The sequence below is a fragment of the Amphiura filiformis genome, chromosome 14, assembly GCF_039555335.1.
Source record: "Amphiura filiformis chromosome 14, Afil_fr2py, whole genome shotgun sequence".
NCBI lineage: Eukaryota > Metazoa > Echinodermata > Ophiuroidea > Amphilepidida > Amphiuridae > Amphiura > Amphiura filiformis.
In genome coordinates, this window is record NC_092641.1 from 5,277,224 (window position 1) to 5,305,015 (window position 27,792).

The following is a 27,792-nucleotide window of genomic DNA, read 5'->3' on the forward strand; positions in this document are numbered from 1 at the left end:
GAGTCCAGCCGTAGTTCGGCTGGACTAAATAGATGTACGATCGGTTGCGGTCACCTGCGACCGCGATCACAGCCACTAGGCTATTTTGTTGAAAACCGGAAGTGATCCCTTAATTACCTTTGACCCCGCAAAAATATTACATAAACTGGGTAACCACAATTCTTGTGTGAACATACCGTTACTGTCCTGTGTTTTCCTTAGCTAATAAAAATGTTTGTAGGCATTTAGTTTTATACCGGAAGTGGCCCCTTAATGACATTTGACCTCAAATAAAAAATATCATATATTTACTATGTAATAGCAAGTCATGTGTGAACATACTATGTTTTTTCTAGCTAATAAAAAATGTTGAACATTTTTGGTTTTTGACCAGAAGTGACCCCTTAATAACCGTTGATCCCCATTCTGTAAAGAACTTTTAGACACTGGCCATAGATGATGCATGTGTGCAAGTGACGTCACGGCGCTATGTAATAATGTGGAAGAAGAAGTATTTGAGTGAAAAACTAAATTTTTGGTTTCTAACCGGAAGTGGATCCTTAATGACCGTTTACCGCAAATTAAAAAAATACTACATATTAACTATGTAATAACAAGTCATGTGTGAACATACCGCTACTCTACTATGTTTATATGTTTTAGCGGTGAAGAGCCCAGTGAAGAGGCGGCGATAAAGGGGTCCCGGGAAAGGAGTTAATCACCGTAACCTTCCGAGCATGATGTGTAACCCGTGAAATAGTTCTATTTAAAAGAAGACAATGAGCTAAATTGTTTAAATTTATACGGATCTGAGTTAATTATTTACTTAATGCAACATAAACATTTATTAGGTAATTGATCAATACTATCGAAAGAACCTTTGAAGAAGTATTTTGAAGGTATTCGGTCAGACATCAAAAGTGACCCCTTAATGACCTTTGACCCCGCCGAAAAAAAACACGTGTACACTAGGTGACATCAATTCATGTGTGAATATACCGTCAGTGTGCTATGTTATTCTTGGATGATAAAAATGTTTGAAGATATTTTGAAGTGACCCCTTAATAACCTTTGACCCCAAATATGTGTACACCCATAGACACTGTGTAATAACAATGCATGTGTGCAAGTGGCGTCACTGTCCTACGTAATTTGTGGGAGAAGATGCATTTTGAGCTGAAATCACTTTTTGACCCCTATGACCCCTGCATGACCTTTGACCCAACAATTTTCGTGTGACATGTAGGGGCATGGTCAATGATGGTTGTGACCAAGTTAGGTCAAAATCGGTACAAGCATGTCAGTGCTAGAGCAAATGTAAACGTTGACAGAAGAAAGGTAGACGATCTCGTAAGAAACAAAACACAGCTCTCGGCTGTGTAATAAAAGCCCTCGACCATTGCGCGCTACCACGTGTAGGCTTGTCGGCTGCTATGCCGTGCATACATGTCGAATTTGAAGGATATAAGTCTTTTAATTAAAATGACCTCTAAATGACCTTTGATCCCAATTATTTTTACCCCACAGAGACACTGGATATAGCCAATATATATGCACCAGGCAGATATCCCTGCGCCGTGTAATTTGAGAAAAGAAGCATTTTGAAGGTATTCGGTCAGACATCGAAAGTGACCCCTTAATGACCTTTGACCCCGCCTAAAAAAATACCACTTGTTATTCTTGGCTGATAACATTTGTTGAAGATATTTTGTTTTATACAGGAAGTGACCCCTTAATAACCTTTGACCCCAAATAAAAAATACCACATATACACTGGGTAAGCACAATTCATGTGTGAACATACCATCACTCTCCTATGTTTTTCTTAGCTAATAAAAATTTTTGAAGATATTTCGATTTATACCGGAAGTGACCCCTTAATGACCTTTGACCCCAAATATGTGTACACCCCATATACACTGGGTAATAACAATGCATGTGTGCAAGTTGCGTCACTGTCCTACGTAATTTGTGGGAGAATATGCATTTTGAGCTGAAATCACTTTTTTGACCCCTATGACCCCTGCGTGACCTTTGACCCCACAATTTTCATGTGACATGTAGGGGCATAGTCAATGATGGTTGTGACCAAGTTAGGTCAAAATCGGTACAAGCATGTCAGTGCTAGAGCAAATGTAAAGGTTGACAGAAGAAAGGTAGACGATCTCGTAAGAAACAAAACACAGCTCTCGGTACGATCGGTTGCGGTCACCTGCGACCGCGAGCACAGCCACCAGGCAGTTTTGTTGATAACCGGAAGTGATCCCTTAATTACCTTTGACTCCGCAAAAATATTACATAGTGCTTAGGATGTCATAAGATATAGTCCTGGCCCTGTCCTACAGACCCGTATGTATTTTTCAAAGAGGAAAGTTTGAAAGTTAATTCGAGTAGGGTATGCATAGATCCAAATTCTACTAGGTGGAAAATTCCAAACCCGGGCAAACTCTGTATATGGCCATTTTTCAAAATGGCCGCCAAAATGTACTTATGAACCAGGTAAAATGACAATAACTCTGAAACTACTCGACCTAGGGGGTGATTGAGGTGTTTATCCCCACTAAATCAAGGCTGTCTGGTTGATTAAAGATGGTTTCATAGGTGTCTGAGGTCCAGGACACATTTTGGCGGCCATCTTGAAAAATGGCCATATACAGAGTTTGCCCGGGTTTGGAATTTTCCACCTGGTAGAATTTGGAAGACCTATGCATACCCTACTCGAATCAACTTTCAAACTTTCCTCTTTGAAAAATGTATACGGGTCTGTAGGACAGGGCCAGGACTAATATATTCCTGGTGAATTTCAGCTTAATCGGAACTTATACATGGATTTTGATTTTTTCTTAAATTTTTTGATTGACCTTTTGGCCCTTTAATGACCTTTGACCTCAATGAAAAAAAAACCTTATGTACAACGACAAAATGCATTGTTCCAGTTTTAATTAAAAAATTCTACTATGTTTAGTTGTTGAGATAACAATTCTTAAAGTTATTTAGCTAAAAACAGGAAATGACCCCTTAATGACCTTTGACCCCCAAAATAAAAATACCATGCATACATCAGGTAACACTGATTCATATATGATGGTTACTTTACTCTGGTCTGTTTACCTTTTGAGATAAAATTTTTTAAACATTTTTGATAATATTGGTTTTTGACCGGAAGTAACCCCTTAATGACCTTTGACCCCAAAACTGTAGGCATCCTTACGACCCTGGCTAGTAACGATGCATGTGTGCTAATGGCGACTCTCTGATATGTAATTTATAAAGACAGTGATTTTTTGAATAGTTTTTACAAATTTTTCAGACTTTTACCGGAAATGACACCTTTGACCCGAATTTTGTGAGTAACTTTTAGACACTTTGTGAGTAACTTTTAGACACTGGATATAGATGATGCATGTGAGACACTGGCCATAGATGATGCACGTGTGCAAGTGACGTCACGGTGCTATGTAATATGTGGAAGAAGAAGCATTTTTAGTGAGAAACTAAATTTTTGGTTTCTAACCGGAAGCGGATCTTTAATAACCTTTGACCGCAAATTAAAAAATACTATATATTAACTATGTAATATCAAGTCATGTGGGAACATACCGTTACTCTGCTATGTTTTTCTGGCTAATAAAAAATGTTGAACATTTTTGGTTTTCGACCGAAAGTGACCCCTTAATGACCTTTGATCCCAATTCTGTGAAGGACTTTTAGACACTGGCAATAGGCGATGCATGTATGCAAGTGATGTCACCGTGCAATGTAATATGTGGAAGGAGAAGCATGGCTGATCATAGTGTTGACAGAAGAAGAAGAACGCGGAGAAAAGAATCCACAGCGCCGATGGCGGCTGTGCAAGAAGAAGAAATAAGAATGCTGTGCAAAGAAAGAAGAAGAACGCGGAAAAAAGAATGCACATCGCCGATGGCGGCTGTTCAAAGAAAGAACTAGATATATTGCATCCCTGTAAGGCTGCGAAGTCTAGCCGTGACCTTGAAATGACCTCTGATGATCTTGAAATGACCTTCACTACGTTTTGCATCATATCCACAAAACATATACTAATTTCCATTCAAATTGAACAAACTTTGCAATTTGACTCTTTTTGACCTTTGGTTGACCTCTGGTGACCTTGAAATGACCTCCACAATATTTTGAATCTATCAAGATCACATATAGCCTACTAATTTTCATATCAATTGGACAAACTTTAGAATTTTACCCCTTTTGACCCCAAAACAGACCCCTCCTCCATGTTTAAGCCAAATCTGATTACAATCGTATCTGAACATAATGCTAGAGCCCTTTTGGTATTATTCTTATGATCACATCACTTAATATGCAGAAAATATTGAATTTTAAAGTGATTTTCAGTAATCAACCATTTTTGCCCCCTGTATGACCTTGAAATCAAAATCTGTGAGGACCCCATAGACACCAGCTAATGTCAATGAATATGTGTCAGTCGCATCTCCGTACCATATTATCTGAAAAGAAGCATTTTGAAGGTATTTGGTTAGGTACCGGAAATACCCCCTTAATGACCTTTGACCCCAAATATGTGAGGACCTTATAGGCCCCGGCTATAGCCAAGGTCAATATCCAAATCTCAACACTGTAATATGTAATATGTAGGAGAAGAAGCATTTTTGGTAAAAATCACATTTTTAGCCAAAATTACTCATGCGTGACATTTGACCCCAAATGGGTCATGTCAAATGTAAAGGCTGGGGTAGTGGAGCTTTTGCGCAAGTTTGGTCATAATCGGTCAAATAATGAAGGAGCTAGAGCAAATTATATCAAAAGAAGAAGAAGAAGAAAGAAACTACTGGGATACAAGAGTCTAGCCGCCGCTCGGCTAGACTAAAGAAAGAAGTAGAACTAGTGGCAAATGGTGGTCATAGACCACAAACCTAGCTGGGGCATGTTGGTGGTTTGGAGTATCTGACTGACCCCTGAAATATGTTTCAAAAATGTTCCCATGGTCATGAGGTTTGTTGTCACCGAGTTTGAGTCCTGTACTCCTTACAAATGTCCAGAAAATATAATTCTAAGATTTGACCCCCAGCTAACATTTGACCTGACCCCTGAAAAGTATTTCAAAATGTTCCTCTGATCATTAAAGTTGTTGTCATCAAGTTTGAGTCCCGTACCTCCTTACAGTTGTCCAAGAAATGCATTTCTAAAAATTGACCTCTGAATGACCGTTGACCTGACCCCTGTAAAATGTTCACCTGGTCATAAGATTTATTGTCACCGAGTTTGAGCCCCATGCCATGATTTTTCCGTGTTACAAAATTTAAATTGGACGATTCCGTGATTTTCCGTTTTACATTATAAAGTACTGAAAAGTGAAAACAAGCATGTTTTTTAAAGTGTTATTTGTCTTTATAATTATATGTACTTTTTACTGTAGTGTCCCTTCAACATCCCCATTAAAAGTAAGCATCATCAATTGTCTTGTGTGTACTTCCGATAGCTTTATCGGCCAGAATCTTGCATCGCAGGCCTAGAATAAATGCTAGAATGGATTGTTTAATCGTTGATTACTGCTAAATTATCACTTTTCTTTGTTTTCTTTTGCAAATCAACACAAAGGTTAGACATTGTACAAAGTTTTTCACTATTTTGTGGCATTTTCAAATTTCCGTGAGCAAACCCCGAATTCCGTGAATTTTTCCGTTTTTCCGTATCACGGAGAAATCATGGCTTTACCCATACCCCTTACAGATATCGAGGTAATGCAATTGTAAGATTTTACCCCCTTATTGACATTTGACCCCACACGACGACCGATCTGGGTATCTTGTTCGCACTGCCCTCTATGGATGCATCAACAACTACTACCGTTAGTTATTGATTATTCCCCAATTCTGACCCACCTATTGTTAACTCGTCCATCCGGTATTTGTTTAGCAATGGACTTTATTAAAAATCGATACAGCATATCCTCGGTATATCTACAGTGCATAGCCGTACACAACGCACTGAATGGTCTATTGTTCTATTGTGTCCGATTTGAGTGCTGACATATTGGAAAATGTTGCCAATCAATATTCATGAGGATGTATATTCAACGTCTAATTTTCGAAATTGGGTGACTTGTGCTTGGCAGGTGTAAAATACATCTGACTGGGCGTTTTAAATACGTAACGCATAAAGGCATGGACATCATCGAATGGCTGCCTATAGTGCTGTTAGTGTTAGGCCTATATGGGGGGGCTGTGTTTAGTTTCTCTAATAATTATTATAAGGCCTACATTTTGTCATTCCTTTCTTTTCTTTTCTCTGTACTTATTCTTTCCTTGCTAAAGTATCACTCCCTATTCTTATCTCCTTCCCTTCTCCATCCCCTCTTACTTTTTGTCCCCTCTCATTCATTTTCATTTTCCTTACCTCTCTATTTATTTACTTCTATTTATTTATTTCTCTTCATTTCTTCCTCTTTCTCTCTTCCTCCAGTCCCCCTCTCATTCTTCACAGGGCGTCGCTAGACCAATATGATTGGGGGTGTACAGTATGGTTTGGCAACGGAAATTTTTTTGTAATTTGTTTACCCAATTTTTTTTTTAGCCAGGACGGTGCTCAGAAATCTAAAAAGTGGTGTGGGGGGAGGAGTCAATTTTTTTCCAAAATTTTTTTCTAACTAGTAACTACTATACCATTCACAGTATGTCTATTATATACGTTACAACAACACAATTTCGTAACTCATTATTCTGTTATATGGCTCTCACAATTTGCCGACAATCACACATACCTTTGACTACATTTGCCGACAGTCACATGGTTTTGCCGACGGCAGTCAAATTTTGCCGACAAAATTGTGTATTGGGGGGTGTCACACCCCCATACCCCCCTCTAGCGACGGCCCTGATTCTTCATATGCCCTCTTTCACCTCTTCATCCCTCATCCCCTCCCAAGACCTCTCACAGAAGAGCTGCCCCCTTCAGTACGCCACTGTTTATGACATTCTCCTGCTTAAAATAAAATAAAATGTCAAGTTGTGAAACAACTTTTATATAGGCCTATACAGGTATACTTATTATTTGTTATTATTGGTAGCTATTACCATTATACAGTCTATAGACATGCAGACATGGCAGCCTTGCTGTGTAATCATTCAGCAAGCGCATTCAATTTATTTAAATGAAGCACCTAAAGTCAGTGGGGTGATCACGAACTGTACATCACTGGCTAATGTGTGCCTGTTGTGCTTACGGCTACTCAATCACACCCTTGTTTGTTATGGTAACAAAAGGTACTTTTCGTTCCAGTAGTCGCTTACACGCGACTTTCGTTTGATCACCTATTGACAGTAGCCTGATAGGTAAAGCGTTAATACACTGTCGGGTCAGCTTACCGATTTAATGGCGGAAGCCCTTTGTCCCAAACAAAAGGTACCTTTCGATGAATAGCTTGTCAGATTTCAAATCGGCACAAGCTCACAATGCGTTACATAATCTATTGCCTCTCCATCTTTAATAGCTCCATGGGCGTACACGTATTGTGGCATTTTAATATCGAGACATCAGTGTGATCATTTCTTTCATGATTTTTTATATTAATATATTTGTTCACTTAAAAAAGTATCAAATATCACAGAATATAATGTTTGCTTCTTTTACATACACGTAGCTGAGACCCCTTTCCTTCATTAAGAATCACGCAAGCAACAAACAAGCAGATCGACATGTTTTTAATGTTTTAATATTAAAATTGTGTGCATTACAGCCCACAAATATCGTTCAACATACTGCAGTTACTGTCCGTTTTCCTATACACAATACACAGTGCTCTCACCATTGACGCGTGACCCCTACAAATGATGTACGTTGCAAGAATGGGCACTTGCCTAGTTAACATCACTGTGTGAAAAATAACCAGCCAATATGTCAGCTATTCTCCAAACTTCTAGCAAATATATTTCTCTAACATGACCTAAAATTACAGCTAGGTTAGATGTTCAGAAATAGTCGCACTTTTGTAAAATATGAGTAAGGGCAAGGCATAGCTAGCCAACTCCCCGTGTTAATTGAATGGAGATTTGACTGAAAATATTGGTATCGGACCGCTCACTTCTGAAGGATGCCACAAAAAAACGGTACAAGCTACATCTTAACTATTCTCTGGCAATCATCATGATGAGTTTCTTATATAGTATGCCGAAATTGGGTACTGTAGGTGATTGACAAAGGGTCGCACTTTTCTGATAAATAAGTGACAGTGAACATGAAATATCAGCGCCCATAAACCCAAGTTAGTAGCTAGTTAGTGGAGGCCGTCACGGGACTGATTATTGATTATTGAAGTGCCTTATTAATAGATACGCACGATTTAGGGCAAGAAAAACAAACCGGGACACTTTTGGAGACATCATCATCATCATCATCATTATCATCATCATCATCATCATCATCATCATCATCATCATCATCATCATCATCATCATCATCATAGACATCATCATCATCATCATCACTTTCTACATTTTTTCTAAACAACATAGGGCCTACCGTTTTAATAAGATTTTTTTCTTGAAATGCATGTAACTATAATTATTGTTTAGAGCGTGATGAAATAAAACATCACGATTTTCATCACAAAACAAATATAATGCATAAGAAATTTTAGAGCGTGATGATGAAATAAAACATCACGATTTTCATCCCGAAACAAAGTAATACATAAGAAATCAATTTTTCGTGAGTGATGAAATAAAACATTAAAATTTGTCATCACGAAACAAAGTAATACATGAGAAATCGTTTGTTTTAAAGCGTGATGAAAGTAATAGGCCTACAAAAGAAATACATTTTTCGAGAGTGATTAAATAAAACATCAGGATTTTCATCACGGAACAAAGTAATACATAAGACATCGTTTGTTTGATTGCAATCAACCGCGACAGTTCGTCTCACACACATAACAATGCACTGCGATCAAATAGGTTGATGACAACATTTGATTGAATGGACTGCACTGCGCCATGATTACGTGCACCGGTTCAAATCCTTTGTTTGGAGCCAATCAATAATTTCACTCTATGCAAATTAGAGTTTACACACGCTGCAGCTGGGGTAATCGACCGAAGCTGATTGCCGTTAGTGATCGAATGCATGAGCTTATTTGCTTTACTGAATCGATTTACTGGATTAATTTCCTGTTAACTGGGTTTAATGCCACAAAGGTCGAATCGCCTTTGCCATGGACCATGACTGCATCATGAATTCACTACTTTCATTTCATTTCCGACCAAATGTGTTTCTAGTTTTGATGAGCACGACGGCCAATGTTTATGGTATTGAAATAAAAAGTTTGGTTCATTAATGGTAGGCCTATGAATCTAAATTTCTTGTTTGAAAATAGTCAAAATATCCATTTTTTGTGTAAAAAATATATAAAACGTCGTATATAGCTTTTTTAGGTCGATTTAATTCGGGTTTTCGCAGTTAATTTATTTGACTGTCATTAAATAAAATTTGGAAACACAAACTGGCCTGGTAGTCTCATACCTAGATAGAACAACCTGTATTTTGTATCAATCCCAAGCCGGATGACGTCACCACGAGCAACTAGGACGCGAATATTCGGCGAACTAGCGTTGCATGATGGGTAAATTCTAGTTCGGTGAACAGGAAAAAGACAGCCCAATTCCGTGTGCAAGTTATGGACACTTGGTAAAGCCGATGCTCATGTGTAAGTGACGTCATTGTACTATGTAATATGTGGCAGAAGAAGCATTTTGAAGGTATTTGGTTATATATCGGAAATGCCCCGTTAATGAACTTTTACCCCAATTTGGTTGAAAGAAAGAAACTGCTGAAAAACAGACTAAGAAGAAGCAGAAACTGCGTATACAAGAGTTCAGCCGTCGCTCGGCTGGACTAAAGAACCAGAAACCGCTAAAATACAAGAGTCTTTTAGTTTGAGGATAACATTCCCCTCAGACACCCCCTTCAAAAAGAGAAAAGACTAAATTGCGATTGAGCAGGGATCCGTCCATTATCCATTAGTGCCAATCCGGCTTGAAATGTGGGAAACAATCGTCCGGAATTGTCAAAAAATGGGTCATTTTGCCGTCTGTAACAAGTCAGGTAGGCCATGCAGAAGGCAGTTACAGTAGTCGAGTCGATATGTCACATTCGCATGGACAAGTTTCTCTGTTGACTCTTGGTCGAGCTACTTGCGGATTTGGCCAAAAGAGCGAATTGCAAGAGAAGCGGCCTGGCACAGTTTGTTCACATGCGCTGTCAAGAAGAGATGATGATCAAATGTGACTCCTAGGTTACGGACCTGATTAGATGGTAAAATATCACTTTGTCCGATAGTGATAGCACCAATGGGGTAAGTTAGTTTAAAGGGAGAGGTCATACTACCACAGTCTTGTTATCATCAAGCTGCAGGTTGTTCACTAGCAACTAACACTTAACATCAACAATGCAGTTCTCCAACCGGGAAAAGGCAGCATCTCTTTCATCAAGGTAAAATGAACAGTACAACTGTGTATCATCCGCGTAAGAGATCACATTGATATCATGTCCAGAAATCGCATCTACAAGCGGTGCGCTGTACATGATTTATTTTGAACGTCCAACCACCGATCGGTGCGGAATGCTTATGAGATTGAGTAACTTGACAACCAACTCTAATCGACTGCACCCGATCTGTGTTGTAGAACTCAAAGCACTGCATTCGACTGAGAAATATACCATGATCAAAGGTATCGAATGCAGCCGATAAGTCCAAGAGAGCAAGGACTGCATCATTCCTACTGTCCGATGCACAGAGAAGATCGCTTTGTAGGCGCTGAAGAGCTGTTTTGGTACTGCAATTGTGTCGGTAAGCAGATTGGTGAGGGGCGTACAAGTTACTAGAGGCAAGGTGTCCATGCAGTTGACTACATACAGCGCACTCGTTCAGTTTTGAGATGAAGCTCAGGTTAGAAACAGGTCTATAGTTGGACAAAACCTCCGGATTAAGGCTAGCCTTCTTGATGATAGGCGTTACACATGCAACTTTCATACAGTCAGGAACTTGGCCTTCCCTCAGGGAGAAGTTAGAGGTAGGAGGTAATCAAGGCAACGTAAAGTGATTGAGGTGGAAGCATGGAGTTGGATCTCAGAGCACCATGTTGTGTAGGTTGAGTTATCATTGACACCGAACACGAAACGAAACCAGAAAGAAAAGTTTACTTTCGTACTTAGATTATTCGTAAAATTAGAAATTGTTTGAAGAAATACGAGAAAATCGGAATTTAAGCAAGTGAATTGCTTTAAGTGCAATGGAAACTGAGGTGCACACATAAGCCAAGTTTTGATATGTACCTGGTTTATGTTATCAGAGCTGTTTTGTCAGTGTTAGAAAGTGTTACAAAACTTATGTCAAAGTAGTGTATACAAAGGTGAATTAATGGGCGATGTATTGGAAGAAAACCAAATGCCATTGCTGGTCCTTTGTGACGAATATGAAAATGTAAATTTGGCGTGTCTGATCTTAAGGAAGGTGGTAAGATTTTGAGTAAGAGTAAATATTTAAACAACAGTTGCGTTCGCTACCCCTCTCCCAAGAATGTGGTGAACCATGGGTTCAATTCCAAACCAGGATGAAATAACAAGGTTAAATATAACACATGACGGAGCAAGGAAACTTCCGTGTTATTAACCCATCTAAATCAGCAGGCTTTGCTAAACCGTTGACTCCAATACTTAAAACATCTATGGACACAGAATCACTTCTCTATTAAGAAGGGGAGATACCTGACTTCGCGAATAAATTACAGACTGATATCTTTAACTTAATAAAATTAATAAAAAAAATATTGCACAAGAATCAAGCACTGATATTGCCACAACACACCAAACTAATTTAAAATTATTCACGCCGCAAAAAAAACCCAAATTAGAAATCCTCACTCACTTATTTACCTAACTCAAGCACTTACTACCTACAGACACACTCACAATCATCAGCAAGCATGCAGTCTCATATACAAAACATACTCCTAAAATACTCACAGCTAAACTTACTCACATAAAAACATGCTCAGAAACATAACACTCACTTCCCATCAGCCTCTCTGGAACAAGAATATATATTGCACTTTAACGCTCATGTCAAAACACAAATCATGGCAGGGAAACAAGTCAATGTTGGTTCAGATGTGTGCAGAGACACCTCGCCTTACTGACGAAACCAGACTGAGATAATGAGATTTTGAACACAGAGATACAGATACCAAAATGTTTAAGGAGTATTCACAAATTTAAGGTCACAGGTCCTGTGTTTTTATTTCCGATTACATATTTAATACCATTGGGGCCATTTTTGGATAATTATTTATTCTGTCTATGTATAATAAAGAACAGACTTTTCTCCGAACACACGATAACATACAATTGGATATTAATTCAAGGTTTAATAAACTAAAGTGGGTTCGAGTCGTAATTTTCAAGGCTGGGTGTGTGTTCTGTGAACTAGACTATGCCATAGTCGATTTTTGATAAATTAAAAAATGTTATTAATCATGATGAACGCATTCAGTTGAACTCTAAATTATACTGATGTAAACTTTATTACTTCTAAATTCTAGTAAATGATTATTAAAAACAAAACAACAGAAAACATAAGAAAATATTTCCTTTGTTTGGCTATATCTCAAAATCAATATTTCCGAGTTCCGACTGATTTTGCTTGATCGCATCACATATATCCATGATATCTTCTTTTGTTTGATTTTGTATATCGGCAAATTGTACGACGATGTACAGACATCCATTAATCCATTATTCTAGAATTTCAGATGTTGGATAAACACATTGAAAACGGTAACGAGAATAATTGGGGATATACGAGAAAATAATATTAGGCCAATTAAAGAAAAATCACACATTCCCAGGATGTTGATGCTCAACGTTTAAAATATTCAAATGTGACAATTTTTTCGTTTAGGCGACGAAAAAAGAAAACCCTGTTCTACGGGCCCGACCGACCCAGATTTTTAACAAATTGGGAAAAAAATTTCCTGTACAAATGAATACCGACCCAAATTTCGACAATTTCAGGAAAAACTTTTTTTTTGTTGGTATTTTCCCAATACGCAAATATTTACAGATTTTGGTGATTTTTTTTGGGTTATTTCAAAAAAAAAAAAAAAAAAAGCCCGACCGACCGACCCTACTTTAAAGGTCCGTCCGCCCGTAGAACAGGTTTTCTTTTGTTCGTCGCCTTACTAACCTGCATCAACTCGGAAAACAGAGGTATTTGTAGTGTCCATGCGTGGACCGGGTGATTTAGTCTTCCCCTGGTTAGGCCATTCAGGTCTACTATAAAGTGGCGGTTTGGTATCCCAAGTGCAAACTCAATTTCAGAAGGTATCATGCAAGCTTATGGGGAAAATATTGAGAAATATTTGGTATTATTATATCAACCGTTTTAATTACGTTTCCAGGAATCAATGGATAGAGCTTCAACAGGTCATAGGTAAAAAAATAGCATAAGTGACTATTCTGTATCTGTTTGCTACTGCGTAAACACCTGACAAGTGTTATCCAAGGCATAATATGATTTGCTTCACAGTGAAACCCTCAATTATTATATTTTGCATGATTGTAATGCCCAGCCCAATGGTGTACTAATATACCATGTGAACCATGTGAAATGCTTTAATTACAGTCAAATGTGACATGATCAAAGTGGCAATCCTCAATTAGTTTACGAGTGTAACATTTTAATGCAAATCCCTTCATCTTGTTACCGACTTATGAGCTATTTATGTGATCAGTGAAAATTAACATAAAAAGGAATCTATTCTTTATGCAATAACATATTATTTAAGCGCATCAAGGAGTCGGAAGGCTAATATTTCTGCTACTCGGACGTTTGTGAAGTTAGCTGCAGTTGGTCGATGTGGTTGGTGTGTTGGTCGGGCTCAACGTTCTTGGATAGGGCGGTCTTTGGTAACAATTCTTCCTTGTGGACACATGCATGGATGAAGAGCTTTGTCGTGTCTTGGGTCAAATTGAATGGTTTATTCCTTTGTTTGATGGAGGAGATGAGAAATGTTATTTGGTATAATACCGTGGGTTTACATATAAACATGATGACGACGAGCCCTGGTTCACAGTATTTTTTTGGCTATCCCAATCAAGTTAATCAAGCGTATTTGAAACACTGGATTGACAACTGTAGTCCGCAGTAGATTTATCTGGGTCTCACCGACGACGATTTGTGAGGAAACAGTAAATCCATGTAAGGATGTTTTTACAGATAAGGACATGGTGGAGCATCGCTAAATGACGTTGGCGAGGGCGGAGTCGAACGCCTTGTTAAAGTCCATGAATATAAGGTCTTCTTCTGTCTAAGATCTTCTGTAGGTCATCAACAAGATCAGAAAATTCAAAATGCTTCAGCTTCATGACGTGCACTTAAGTTTTCGGTTTTGTGATTTGAACTTAATAAATTGATTATATAGACTGGTTCTATTTTGGCAAAAATCACGTTCCAAATTAGCGTAAAAGTTGGCAACCAGCTTACTTTTATTATTTTGGGTATGCTAAACCCGAATCTGTTGTCTACCAATGCGAATTTTGAGATTGTGACCTTCAAAAAGACACCCAAATGCTCAATAGTAGAGCCAAAAATTAATTTGATTCCAATAACACTTTCAAATATACTAAATTATTTGTCTGGCCTCACAGATCCCAGAAATTTAATGCTTGTGTGTCTACCACCTAAAGTTATGAGGCACGACATGTCTAACGTCGATTTGCTTGTTGTGTATGGGTCAGAAGTTAAAGCTGGTCCAATTTCCGAAAAGGTTGAAGCAAATTGTTCGCATAGCTTAGATGTTTCAGAAAATGAATAGTTTGTACTTTGTCTAGCTAGCACGTTACACAACAAAGAGTTAAACGATGTGTAGGACTCCATTTGAATTAATTTATCATCTATCTTTTGACATTCATATTGGAGATAGTAAATATATATTATTAATTTCCTGAATCCATGAACTTCAGGAACAGTTTGCATCCATTTTAACAAAAATCGGAATCAGAGAAACTTTTGTCACCCCTGTACCACATGCAAACTGAACTTGGACCTGTTGAGCCTCTTAACGCGGTAACTATATATCCTATATACGAAATGTTACATTTTTGTAATCCTTATACCCAAACAAAATTGACATGCTTTTTATTGAATTTGGAGCATGTTTAATTTTTGCCCCAGTATGATACTGTAGGGGGGGGGGGGGTATTTGATAGGGTCGCGAGGTTAATATACAGATTGTTAGACAATTTTTCTGAATTCAGCATTCCAGAGTTAACCAAAAATAATTGGGATGCCAGCATTTACGCGAATTTGCCGCTTGATGCATAAATAAGCACATACTATTGACGCATTCAAAAATCAAAACTAATCAAGTGTGTAAAAATACCCTTTCACCCGAAAATATAATGCAGTGTGAAGTAATGATTTTGTCCATGAGTAAAACATCCATGTATCATTATATTCTCTACTCTAAATATGAACTTATAGTGGGTGAGCCCGGGGGTTGGGATGATTCCAAACGGGGAGACGAGGAGTCTAGTGACGCGAAGGTGGAAGGCAATACCTCGTGCCGAAAATGGCATAGAGGGACTGGACAAGCTACTCGCGAGATGAGGGCCCAAAAATACGGAAAAGTACGTCAACGAAGGTATTGGCGAAGACTTGGCTGAAGAAAATGCCAATATGAAAACCATGTAAGCCGTTAAACTTTATTTTTTCGAGGAATTGTTTGCACGTAGCGTACATGTGAAAGACGACGACACTCATCAAGATAAAGTGGTTGACAAGGACGCACGCAAAGCGCTGAAAATAGATAAACAGCGCACAAAGTTTTTCCGTCTTTTCCAACAAGACGACGTTAATGAGGAGATGGAACACACTGAAGAAAGCCATGATTAAAGCGCATTTGACTTGAAGATATTGTCTGTAAACTATTAATATAAAAAGGTAAAAAAACTGTCACGCATCTTACTATGTTTCTCTTTTGTTACTACTGTCGTACTGACTCAAGGCCAAAGTCACCTTTTACCCAAATTAACACGAATGCACAACACAAATACACTGTTTGATCAATCTAAGTCTTAAATTGAAAGTAAAATATAATTGGTACAATATATGACAACAAATACACAAACAAAATAATCGCACAATCATAATTTTAACTAATCAGTACCTAACCAGCAGTCTTCTTCTTGATGATTATCTTGTTCATTTACAATGTTCTTGACGGCTGATATACATCATGTTGTTTATTGTACACTTACATTCATGTATATATCCTTGCGTATTAAATCCTCACACAAAAATGGTGCTGCTTTCTCCAAATACTAAACAACAAAGACGTTTTAAACTCCTTGCGCCGTTCTCCGAAAATGTAACTCCTTGTGCCGATCTCAAACAGGCTTCTTTAAAACTGCTTTATTTGACTTGACTTGACTCCAGCAAGTCTCTTAAAATTTCCTTGAAAACTAACATATATGGTGATCTATTTGATCTTCACCCTCTTGCATCACAACACCTCCACAGCATATGTCATTGGCATCAACAGTCAACTTGAACTGCTTCTGAAAATCAGGTGCAGTAAGTACTGTTGAACTCATGAGTATTGATGTGACTTTGTGAAAAACATTTTCACACTGTTCTGACCAAATGAATTTTGCATCTTTCTTCAACAAATCAGTCAAAAGACTTGCTATCCCTGAAAATAATAATAGCCAACCATTCCTGGAGATCTCATGAGCGCCTTCTTGTTTACAGGTGTGGGGTATTGGTCAATTGCTTCAACTTTGGCTTTGATAGGTTTCACCTGACCTTGACATACAACATATTCCAAATACGTGACTGTGGCATGGCAAAACTCACTTTTTACCAGATTGACTCGGCTGCACTCGCGAAGTAAACCACGCAGACGACGCGGACGCATCGTTGTTAATCGGTGATGAACAACGGTGAAACATGATTGAATCCCTTTCAACAAAGAAAAGAAGTTAAAGATCGTATAATTTCACGATTATTTTAAGAGGAATGTCATTTAATCATTGCCACTCAGCCTTACAAAAACTGTGATGATTTCTCTGTTGATATCAGCAATAAAACTACAGAATAAAACGGCTATGTTTAGCTGCTACCTGAAAAACACTGAATTCAACTTGTAAGCTTGCATGCGCACAAAGGTTCCAGGCATGACGAATTTTATGCGCTCTCGCGTAACACGTAGTCTCGCCCGCGTTCGCGTATGCGCTACAGTAAAAGTGTTGATTCATCACGGATTAACAACGGTTGGCTCCTGTACAAAGGTATAGGAAGAGTTGTTGAATGTCAATTGTACCTCAGACAGCTTCTTAAACAATTTGGTCCACGTGTTGTTCCCAAGTTTGACTGTAAACAATCAAATCATCTGCATACGCTTCGCATCCCTCTATGTCTGCCACAATTTGATTTACCATTCTCTGAAATGTTGCTGGCGCGTTTTTCAAACCGAATGGCATAACTTTGTATTGGTAAAGAACAAATGGTGTACAAAAAGCAGAAATCTCTTTGGCACGCTCTGTGAGTGGTACCTGCCAGTACCCCTTCAAAAGTTCAAATAAAAAAATTGCATTCCCAATTTTGCCTATGCTATCATCAATACTTGGAATAGGGTAGGAGTCTGAACATTGGGGAATGAACATTTGCAGCTCTCATATCTTCTACTAATCTGTATGAACCAGCAGGCTTGGAAACAAGAATACATGGCGAACTCCATTCACTACTACTTCTATATAATTGATATCATTTTTGAGATGTTCCATTTTCAACGGTTTGACTCTGTAAGGCACCAGAAACAAATTGGTTCGATCTTTAGATCGACCGTCGATGCTGCTTCGATGCTTATTATTAATAATCTAACAACTAATTAATCAAAATTGATGCTAAATTTATATTGGTCAATATCAATACCATGAATATAGGAAAAGTTGCATAATTACAATTAACAATAGTCAAATAATTGATTTCACTGATAAAGAATTAATTTGTTTGTATTGCCTAAGGATGCTGCTTGATTGCTTTTGTATCACCAACATCTACATCATGAAATGCAGCATTTGTTCTACTTGGCGTATCAGGAAATACATTGTCAAATTTGTGAATCAAATTTGCAATATAACTTTGTTGATCTGGAGAAAGATGACCTAACTTTGAGTCCAAATTAGTGAGCACATCAGAATTGTTCAATTTTACATTATACTCTTTGACAGAAAGGGTAACACGACTCAATTGTGAAATTTAAATGGTAGGCCTACTACACATATGCTATCTACTGAAGATACAAATGGAATCCAACATGCATTCGCTATCACTATATTATATATGTAATAAGTCACAGGGAATGAATATTGATTGATTGATTGAAGAGCGGTTATACTAATTAACGATGATCACCACCCCCCCCCTCTATCTTGTCTTGTTCTCCCCTCCAGAATGAATGTTCCGTCCGTAGGCCTACACGAAAGGTTTGCGGTGCCACATACGAGATGCTCCACAGGCAGAATACACTCCAATGCGAAATATCTTATTATTTACTTTCAAAATCTCATCAATATCAATGATTTTTGCCTATATCTATGAATCGATTTGCTTACTCACCAACTTACTCCTCCAACGATGGAGAGTACGTTGCCGAGTAAATTACAATAGCTGCAGCGTAACTTTACTAGTTTAGTAACTTACACACATTTGGAAGTCACGAAATTCTGAGATACTCGCCAACTTACTCCGCAAAAGATGAAGAGTAAGTTGCCGAATATATAACAATAGAACTTACTAGTCTAGTCTCGACTAAACTAGTACCTTACTCCGAAGTTACGCGGATTTGGTGCACTCAGCGGTTTGTGCTCCAGCTCTTTATCCTGGTCAAATGCGAAATCAGAGTTGTCATCTTTACTCTTGTCTACATTTGTGATTTTGTCTACATTGGCATGTTTGTCTACATTATCAGCATGTTTTACTGTACACACAGGTTTTGAAATGCCACTGTCACTTCTTTCAACATACTCTTTGAGCATATCTATGTGGCATAACTACCTACTCTTGCGTCTACCAAAAGTCTTGATAATATAATCTACTTCACCCACTTTTGAATCTTCCTCACATGGGTCATATTATCTGGCTTGTAATGGGTGTCCTGGAATAGGAAACAGTACTAGAACTTTGTCGCCTGGTTTGAACACTCTTTCCCTGACATGTGTATCATACCACTGTTTCATTTTGGCCTGACTCTGTTTCAAGGTTTGTTGGCGATATCAGTTGCTCTGTTTTAAGCCTATGCTTAAAAATGGGGTCATAAACCAATAAATAATATCTCATTTCTCATTGAGCCACTTTTCTTTCAACATGTTTAAGGGCTCGCGTACTGTGTATCTAAACAAACTCAAAAGGACTAAATCCTAATGTTTCCTGAACAGCTTCCATAGCAGCAAACAATAACAAGTGTACTCCCTCATCCCAGTCACTCTGAAACTCCAATCAGTATGTCCTGATCATGTTTTTCAAAGTTTAGTGGAACCTTTCTAGTAGACCTTGTGATTCTGGATGGTAAGCACTAGAGGTATACTGTTCTATACCTAATTGATACATGACGTGCTGAAATACTCCAGAAGTAAACTTTGATCCTTGATCTGACTGTATGGACTTGAGGAGCCCCACAAATGTGAAGAATCTGTACACACGAACAAATATTTTGCGAACACGAAAAAAGATTTCATGTGCCTGTACACACATACACAAATTATATACCAAACATGAAAACAAATTTCTGAACGACAACGTGATTACAGACTACACGTTTTTGGTCTCATTAACATTATGCGTAAAATGGATATAAACGAAGGATTTTCAAACGGATTCTAAAAACTTTGAGATGATTACAAAAATAATGTAAAGTTACATCCAACGCACGAACATTTCTCTCACTGCGATATTTAATGGCTGGGAAAACTTGGTTTTAGAGAACAATTTTATACATCTTTTATATGTTTTTATACGTTTCTTTCCGTATCCTTAATGTTGGCACAGTCTGTTATAGTAGATTGGTTGCGATGTTTCATAGTGGCACACGGACCGTGCGTTTATACGCTCTCTTGCAGCCAAAATGTTTAAATCAAAATCTGGTATATTCTGGAGGGCTATTCCAATGTTAAAATTCAAAGGGGATGTACCGGAGTCACCGAGCCAGGGGGCAATATGTCCAAATCGTCAGACTGATCTGCTACTAAAAGAACATTACCGGGACAAAATGCGAGTGAGCGTCATTTTTTGTGCTGATGAAGGGAGCGGTGCGGATGGGTGATTGGATGCGCCAAATCATTAGTTCTTTGTCCACATCACTTCCAAATGCCTGGCTAACATTGTAGGTCCAATATACTAACAACACACCCGCATGGCACACCCCTTGCCGTTGGAGACAAACTTCGTTTCGCAAATTTGTGTACGTCACGAGTACACACAAAAGTATCAAGCTTCACGTTTGGAAGAGATAATCATCACCCCGACAAACAAGGTAGGCAATTGTCCACCCGAGCCCGCCAAAAATGACCCCTTAGCGAAAAACACCCCAGATAATCCAAATAGTGATAAAGATCCCAATGTGAAGACATAATAAATCAAATACATCAATTTCACAATAAACATATTAAAATATCATTATCAAATTTACAGCAATATACATATTTTTATAAGTGAGAACATGTATAACAAACGATCCATTAAACGCGTGGATTTGGCCCGCAGAATCAAACGCGAAAATAACAAACACGACCCTGACTGGAGACCAGAGGTTGCCAGCACTTCACTCTCAGCGGCTTCTTCAGCAATAAAATGCATCGGTGTTTTGGATCAGTTGACGTTTTGTGATGTAGGAATCGGGAAGACCATAGACTAAGGCGTTGCAGGAGTCCAACCTAGAGGTGACAGCGGTTTCGTCGTCGATGAAATGACGTATTTGCCCTATTTTCCGTATGCCCGCCATAGCAGACCTGCAGATACTGTCAATGTGATCATTCATGCAAACATTGGAGTCGAACATGGCGCCAAGATTCCGTGCACAAGATGATGGGGGTGCGAGGGGGGTGGCGGAATCGCATATGCTACAGACGGTGAAGGCATTTCGACAGTGGTGAATCGAGAAGAAATGTAAAGAAGCTCGGTTGTGTAGTCGTTTAACACCAGCATATTCTCAACGGCCCACAGCTTCACTTCAGCGATACATTTCTCAAGAACACGGACAGCATGATCACGATCTTTTGGCTTAAATTTAATGAAAAGTTGAGTATCATCAGCGTACGTTACTGTTGAGCACTATAAAGGATGAATATTAACAACTGGGCAACTGATTCCTTTATATCTCTTTATTAAACACCTCGGTCGAGGTTACTTTTCCAAAGTTTAAAACATAATTAAAAACTTCGGTCGAGGTTTTCCAAAGTTTAAAAAATAACGGTTATTTAATGAAATAATGGTTAGTTAATGAAAAAGACGAAGTGAAATTTAGCAACGCGACGAGGTTCATTTGCACGTAATAGAGTACTATTGTATCCGCTATTTTATCTGCTATTGTATTCTATTCATACATACTACTGCAAGAATCGCGGCAATCCCTGATATTGCTGATGTCTACCGCCGGCGTTTCGCATTTATTAACATTCAAAATGATCCGATACTCTTTAATTTATAGTCTTATTCGTGCTTTTTGTATAATATTCAGAAATCTCAATTCTGAAAACTACTAACTTATAAAGTGAAAATATATTTCCCATCGAAAATATATCATACTTAATTTAATAGATAGAAATCTATTATACACAACCCAGAAGTGCCTATCTCGCCCAAATATCCCCGCAAATATCTCACACACGATTTTATTGATTCATTTTGGGCTTTAAAAAGTCAGAAGTTGTCAAAATTGGCAACATCATCAGCATGATCAAACCGTGTTTGTTTTGCTGCTTTACAAATTATCCTCACTTTACCAAACACGCATAATACGTCGATCAAAACACCCAGCTTGTCTTAACCATGCAAAAGAAGCATGCATCTTACCCACTGACACTAGCTAATTTGCATGGCAGAAATCGATAGTGCGGACACTCTTCAGTCGCAAACCACCAAAATTCGTGCTATTTTGGCGTTCTTGGAAAAGAAATCTCGTGAATAGAGTGCCCTCTCAACAATATCTATATACGCAGTAGGCATATTATGATACAATGACCGGATACTCGGACTAAAAATCCAGAATCCAGAGTCTGTTGATAGCAATGGTTGAGTAAACATTGTCTAAACACTATAAACAGACAGCTTTTGTACTACAGACCTTTGGTTCAGGCCACGCCCACATAATATTCTGTTACTCCCCGGCGTAAGTATCATAAATGCGGGCGTGTATGAAACACAATAATTATATGAATCCCAAAATTAATAACACTTATTCATTTATTCATCGCGCCTCTTGCAAACTGGGAAGTGTGTGAGGAAAATTGTAATTTTAATATCCGATGCTAAGGAAACAAGCAGGTTTGACTATGATAGTAATCAAAATTAAGAATAATATCAAACAAAATCCTCCTACTCGCTCAGTACACTTGATTTAGGCCTGCATTATGATTATAGGCCAACGGTAAAAATATTTGAAGAGACAAGTTGCGCTAAACCAGAAACATTTCGTGTTGGCTGATCCTTACTGGATGAAGGTCATATTGATCTATGGTCTACAGAAATGTCTCCTCTTCACAGCAACGGTACGTTCATATCGATCGGTTGGACGCCAAAGGTCCCGTAAACGTATTATAGAACAAGACGGCGTGTGGCTTGTATTGCCGATGCAATGGGCCCCGTATGGCTACAAAGAATCACTAACTGCGAAATGTGGATATCCGACTAGTTTGCCCGCAGGGCTACAAAGAACCACTAACCGCGCAATATGGATATCCAACTCAAAAAAGCATCAATATCTACCAGAAACCGTTTCAGGGCCAAAGTTTTAAAAATCTTTCCTGTGTAGCTTTGCACCCTATTCTGAACTTGGTCCATAACACTAACCGCGAAATGTGGATATCGACCTAGTTTGCCCCGCAGGGCTTCCAAGAACCACGAACCGTAAAATATGGATATCCAACTAGTTTGCCCCGCAGGGCTACAAAGAACCACTAACCGCGAAATATGGATATCCAACTAGTTTGCCCCTCAGAGCTTAAAAAAACACTCACCGCGAAATATGGATATCCAACTAGTTGCCCGGCATGGCTACAAAGAACCATTAACCACGCAATATGGATTTCCAACTAAAAATGCATCAATATCTACCAAAAAACGTTTCAAAACGTAAAAAGGGGCCAAACTTTAAAAAATCTTTCCTGTGTGGCTTTTCACCCTTTTTTAAACTTGGTCCCAAACAGGAGAACAAGACATGGAGCTCTGGCAGGGGTAGCCAAGAGTAACAATAGTCACTTTCTAAGTGGCTAAACCTAAAAACTCTGCAAAAACAACACAGCAAAACAGAGATCACACCGAAGGAGACAGGATCCCTCCCCATGAACTGGAGTCGGCTAAATAAATAAATTAAAACATATTAGTTATATAAGAAACACATTTAAACTGAAAAGAAGTTGAACAGAGATCTTGAGGAAGTTGACCAAAAAAGCAGGAAATCGGTTGAATATAGTGAATTTAAAACCATCTATGCGAGCAAAACTTGGTCTAAATTTAAATTCTCGTTGTGGTGGGGATTCACTGAGATAAACTTAAAGGGATTGATATCATACTTCCCATACAAACATTTTGAAAGTTGTAACTAAGCTCCCCCCGGGGAGCAGGAACACAAACACGAGCCAGAAGTTGTTGGGTTTTTGCAAGTGAATTTAAATAACCAATTTGGTAAGGGAGCCACCATGGAATGGCGTATTCCAATATGGGTCTACATAAGGTGGACAATAATCTGACGAGGATATCTGGATCATTACAACGGACCAGCCGCCTAATAAAACCAACGAGTCTTGAAGCTCTTGAAGTAACGTACTTGACATGATCACCCCATTTCATATTAGAGAAAATTAAAACACCGAGGTATTTATAACTCTTGAATACATCAATGGGCTTATTAAGAATGACATATGATGGGCAACATTTCTTGTGGATAACCTCATGACCTTATATTTGTCTGGGTTTAAAGCCATCTTATTAATATTGCACCAGCTAACAATTTCATTTCAATCATTTTGGATGATGTTGACCGAGTAGAGAGGCATATAAAGGACCGTGTCATCTGCATATTGTGGAAGAGGAGATTAAACAAAATTTGGAAGATCTAAAACAAAAAGGTTAAATAAAAGAGGACCCAGCACAGACCCTTGTGGGACCACCGATTTAACAGGGGCCCACTCAGAGGATGCCCCTCTGAACTGAACACACTGGTGATGATCTAAAAAGGAGGAGATCCAGTGCCAAAGCGGACCGCAAATGCCAAATAAATGAAGCTTCCTTAAAAGAATAGAATGATTGACCTTATCAAAGGCCTTACTCCAGTCAAGAAAGATGACCTCAACATCAGGTGGAGATCGTTTATCAAAAATTCGTAGTCAGGAGAGTGGTACAAGAGCGACCGGATATAAAACCGTGTTGTCAAGGAGAGATTAGCCCACTCGTGTACATATATATATATTCAACAACATTCCTTTTAACAACTCTTTCCAACAGTTAGCACAAAGATATCGGGCTATAGTTATCAATGCAACTGTCTTATAATCATAAGATACTGACATCCTGAGTTGCACTCTGACCCGCATGGCACTTAATCTCTTCCGGAGAGATTTTATTCCGCAATTAGAACTAGTCCCGTTTACATACCGCTACGCCTCTCGAATAGCGAGCGAACTATTACTATTCCGCAATCCCTATTTCATAATTTCATAATTTCAAATTATTAGTAGTATACATACCTTTTGTCATAGCTAGAGAACTGTTACAACCCAATATTTCCAACCGCAACTGGCAGGCATCATTACACTCATGTGGCTCTACACGAATAAGAATAGTCTCAATCGGGCTGTCAAATATGTTGGTAACATGTCCGTTCCCGTCGACGTTTCCTTGGAAAAGCTAGAAATGTTGATGGAATGTGTTAAGTTTGAAAAAGCTTAGAAAACGGGTTTCTGCGTGAAACTTGAATATACAGGGTGGTCAAAAAACAACTTTACCCAATCAAAAAGGTTTATATCTCAACATTGAAAAGTTTGCTTCAAATTGTTTTCACATATTCGTAAAGAACATCTTCTTAAGAGTATTTGATGAAAAAATATTCAAAAATGTATTGAAACGTGACGCTAGTTTTAAATTAAAGGGTCAAAGTTAACTTTGTCCACGAGAAGGCCTACTAGTTGTCGCGTCGCATCACTTGCAATAGCGAGTAGAGAATGAGAACCACTCATTATACGCACACATTTTCAGCAATGTTATATAACACAATCAAATAAATCAAACATAAACAATTTAAATGTCAAGCTACGATATTTCGTCATGATATACAGTGTTCATGCTGCAAAGATATAAAAACAATTCTCTTCAAATATGCACAAAGCAATTGTATCCTCATACCTCATTATTTGTCATTACGAAATTTTATATACAAGAAAGTTTGAAGTTATTGTACTTATTGCGCTCGTGGTGTGTCCGGTAAATTATTGCCTCGAGAACTGACTCTGGGGTTAGCTGCAAGCTCCCTTTGAACCCCTGCAATATTGGCAGCTGAACGGCCACTTCGTGGACGTCCACTTCGTGTTTTGCATCTATTCATCACACTTCCGAAGTTGTAAAAGTTGTTCGTATGTAGAGTTATGGTAGGTTTCGGCGTTCGGGAAATCAATCCGAAATTGACGCTGCACTTCCAAAAAGCTCGTTGTTCTTAAGTATACCTCTCCTATAAAAGCCCCCTCTCTTGTGTTGTGAATTGCCTTATCTTGAAACCTTGTAAATCTATTTAGAAATTAGCCACGCAGTCACAAAATGTACGAAGGCCTATTTAAAATTCAAACATTGCTCCAGGGGAACCTTTATAATTGTATAAATGTTAAACTAATTGTTAGTCACTGACAGGAGTGAAGTTCGAGTACATGACAAGTAAATGGGAATTAAAATCGATTGTATTTCATTCATGCAAAACAATTATCACTTTTCAAAGACAAGCCAAACATGTTTAACAATTACATGTATGCTTAACGCATATGTATGCCTTACTCTTAGCAATTGGACACATCCCATTGAATTACGTGTGGACAACGTGATTTTTGACCCTCGGACGTAAAACTAGTACCATTTTGTTAATTTAGCTTATTTTGCTTTCATATCTTCATCACATATTTTTAGAATATGCAACAATATATATAATGAATACCTCTTCCAGAGCAACCACCCTCTGAAATTGGGTAAAGTTGTTTTGGACCACACTGTATAGTAGCTTCATCATTATTATTAACACCAGTGACGTAGCGTTATATGGGCAGGGGGGGGGGCACGTGTACCCCATCGATTTGAATTGTAGAAAACATTGTCGGTGCCCCCTATGACACTGATTAACAGCATCATCATAATATTAAATATTATCATATCATACTCATCAACAGTCCCAATGTCACCATCCTTATCCTAACATCATCATTTTCTCCTCTTCCTCAATAGTATCATCTCATCATCGTCTTCAACTTCAGTATAAACAGTGGCGTAACCAGTGGGGTGGCCGGGGGGCAAGCTGCCCCCCGGGCACAAAAAAACTGGGAAGAAGAGCAAAAAATTGGGAAGGAGGAAAGGGGGAAGGAGAGAAAAAGAGGGAAGAGAAAGGGGAAAAAAGAGGGAAGAAGAAAAAGGGGAGAGAAGAAAAGAAAAAAGAGGGAAGAAAAAAAGGGAAGGGAGAAGAGAAAGTGGGAAGAGAAAAGGGAAAGAAAGAGGGAAGAAGATCTATAGGGCCTACTACTTTCTTTGTGAAATTTGTACTCTGAAACACTGACTTTTTAGCTTCTAATATGCCAAAAACCAGGAGCTTCTGCCCCCTTGACCCACGCCGGGGCTTTGCCACTGAACCTCACTGGTTCCACAGGCCCCTGGACCCCACCCGTTAAACGCTTCGCGGCAAGCCGCTCGCACATAAATACTACAACTTCGGATCAGAAATTGGGAAATTGTTCAATCTTGCCCCCCCCCCCCGGAAGGTCAGATCTGGTTACGCCCCTGAGTATAAATACCATAAAAAGGCAATTTTCTCAGTATTAGTTACAAAATGAATTTCAGTTCAGTGCAATCAAACCTGTACCAATTTGTCCAGTTATGTACATTAATTTGTTGAGCTTACTTTAAAAAATTTATGTAACATGCTACTTCAATTGCATTGAGTAATAAAAATGTGATACAACGAAGTTAATTGAACGAATCAAATTTAAATGAAATTAAGCATGTTCAGGCAACTCAAAACAGTCAAATTCAGCCTCGTAAGCTACATTTTTACATTTTGTCTTAATAGGCACAAAAAAGGCATATAATATACACTAACATTAGCATATCCCTTAAAAACGTTATTTCAGTTAATTATGCTTTGTACCTTCTTAGAGTCAATGAAATCTTGCGTGACATAGTGTATTTTCCCTCCGAAACTCTGCGTCTGCACATAGTAGCTCATCACCCAGTTTACATCATTCCCTTGTGTCACAAGACCAACAACTGTGGTTCTCATCCCAAGATACACCTGCATATAG

General features: G+C 38.4%; 1 protein-coding gene across 1 annotated transcript in view; it reads left to right on the forward strand.

Annotated features, from left to right (window-relative positions):
- The window catches only part of LOC140169131 (uncharacterized), a 57,383-nt gene extending 41,461 nt beyond the window's left edge, over positions 1–15,922 (forward strand). The window contains exon 2 of the mRNA XM_072192390.1: positions 15,763–15,922. Coding sequence (XP_072048491.1) covers positions 15,763–15,922 — 160 coding nt within the window. The remainder of the gene's footprint in view (positions 1–15,762) is intronic.
- The last annotated feature ends 11,870 nt before the right edge of the window (positions 15,923–27,792 follow it).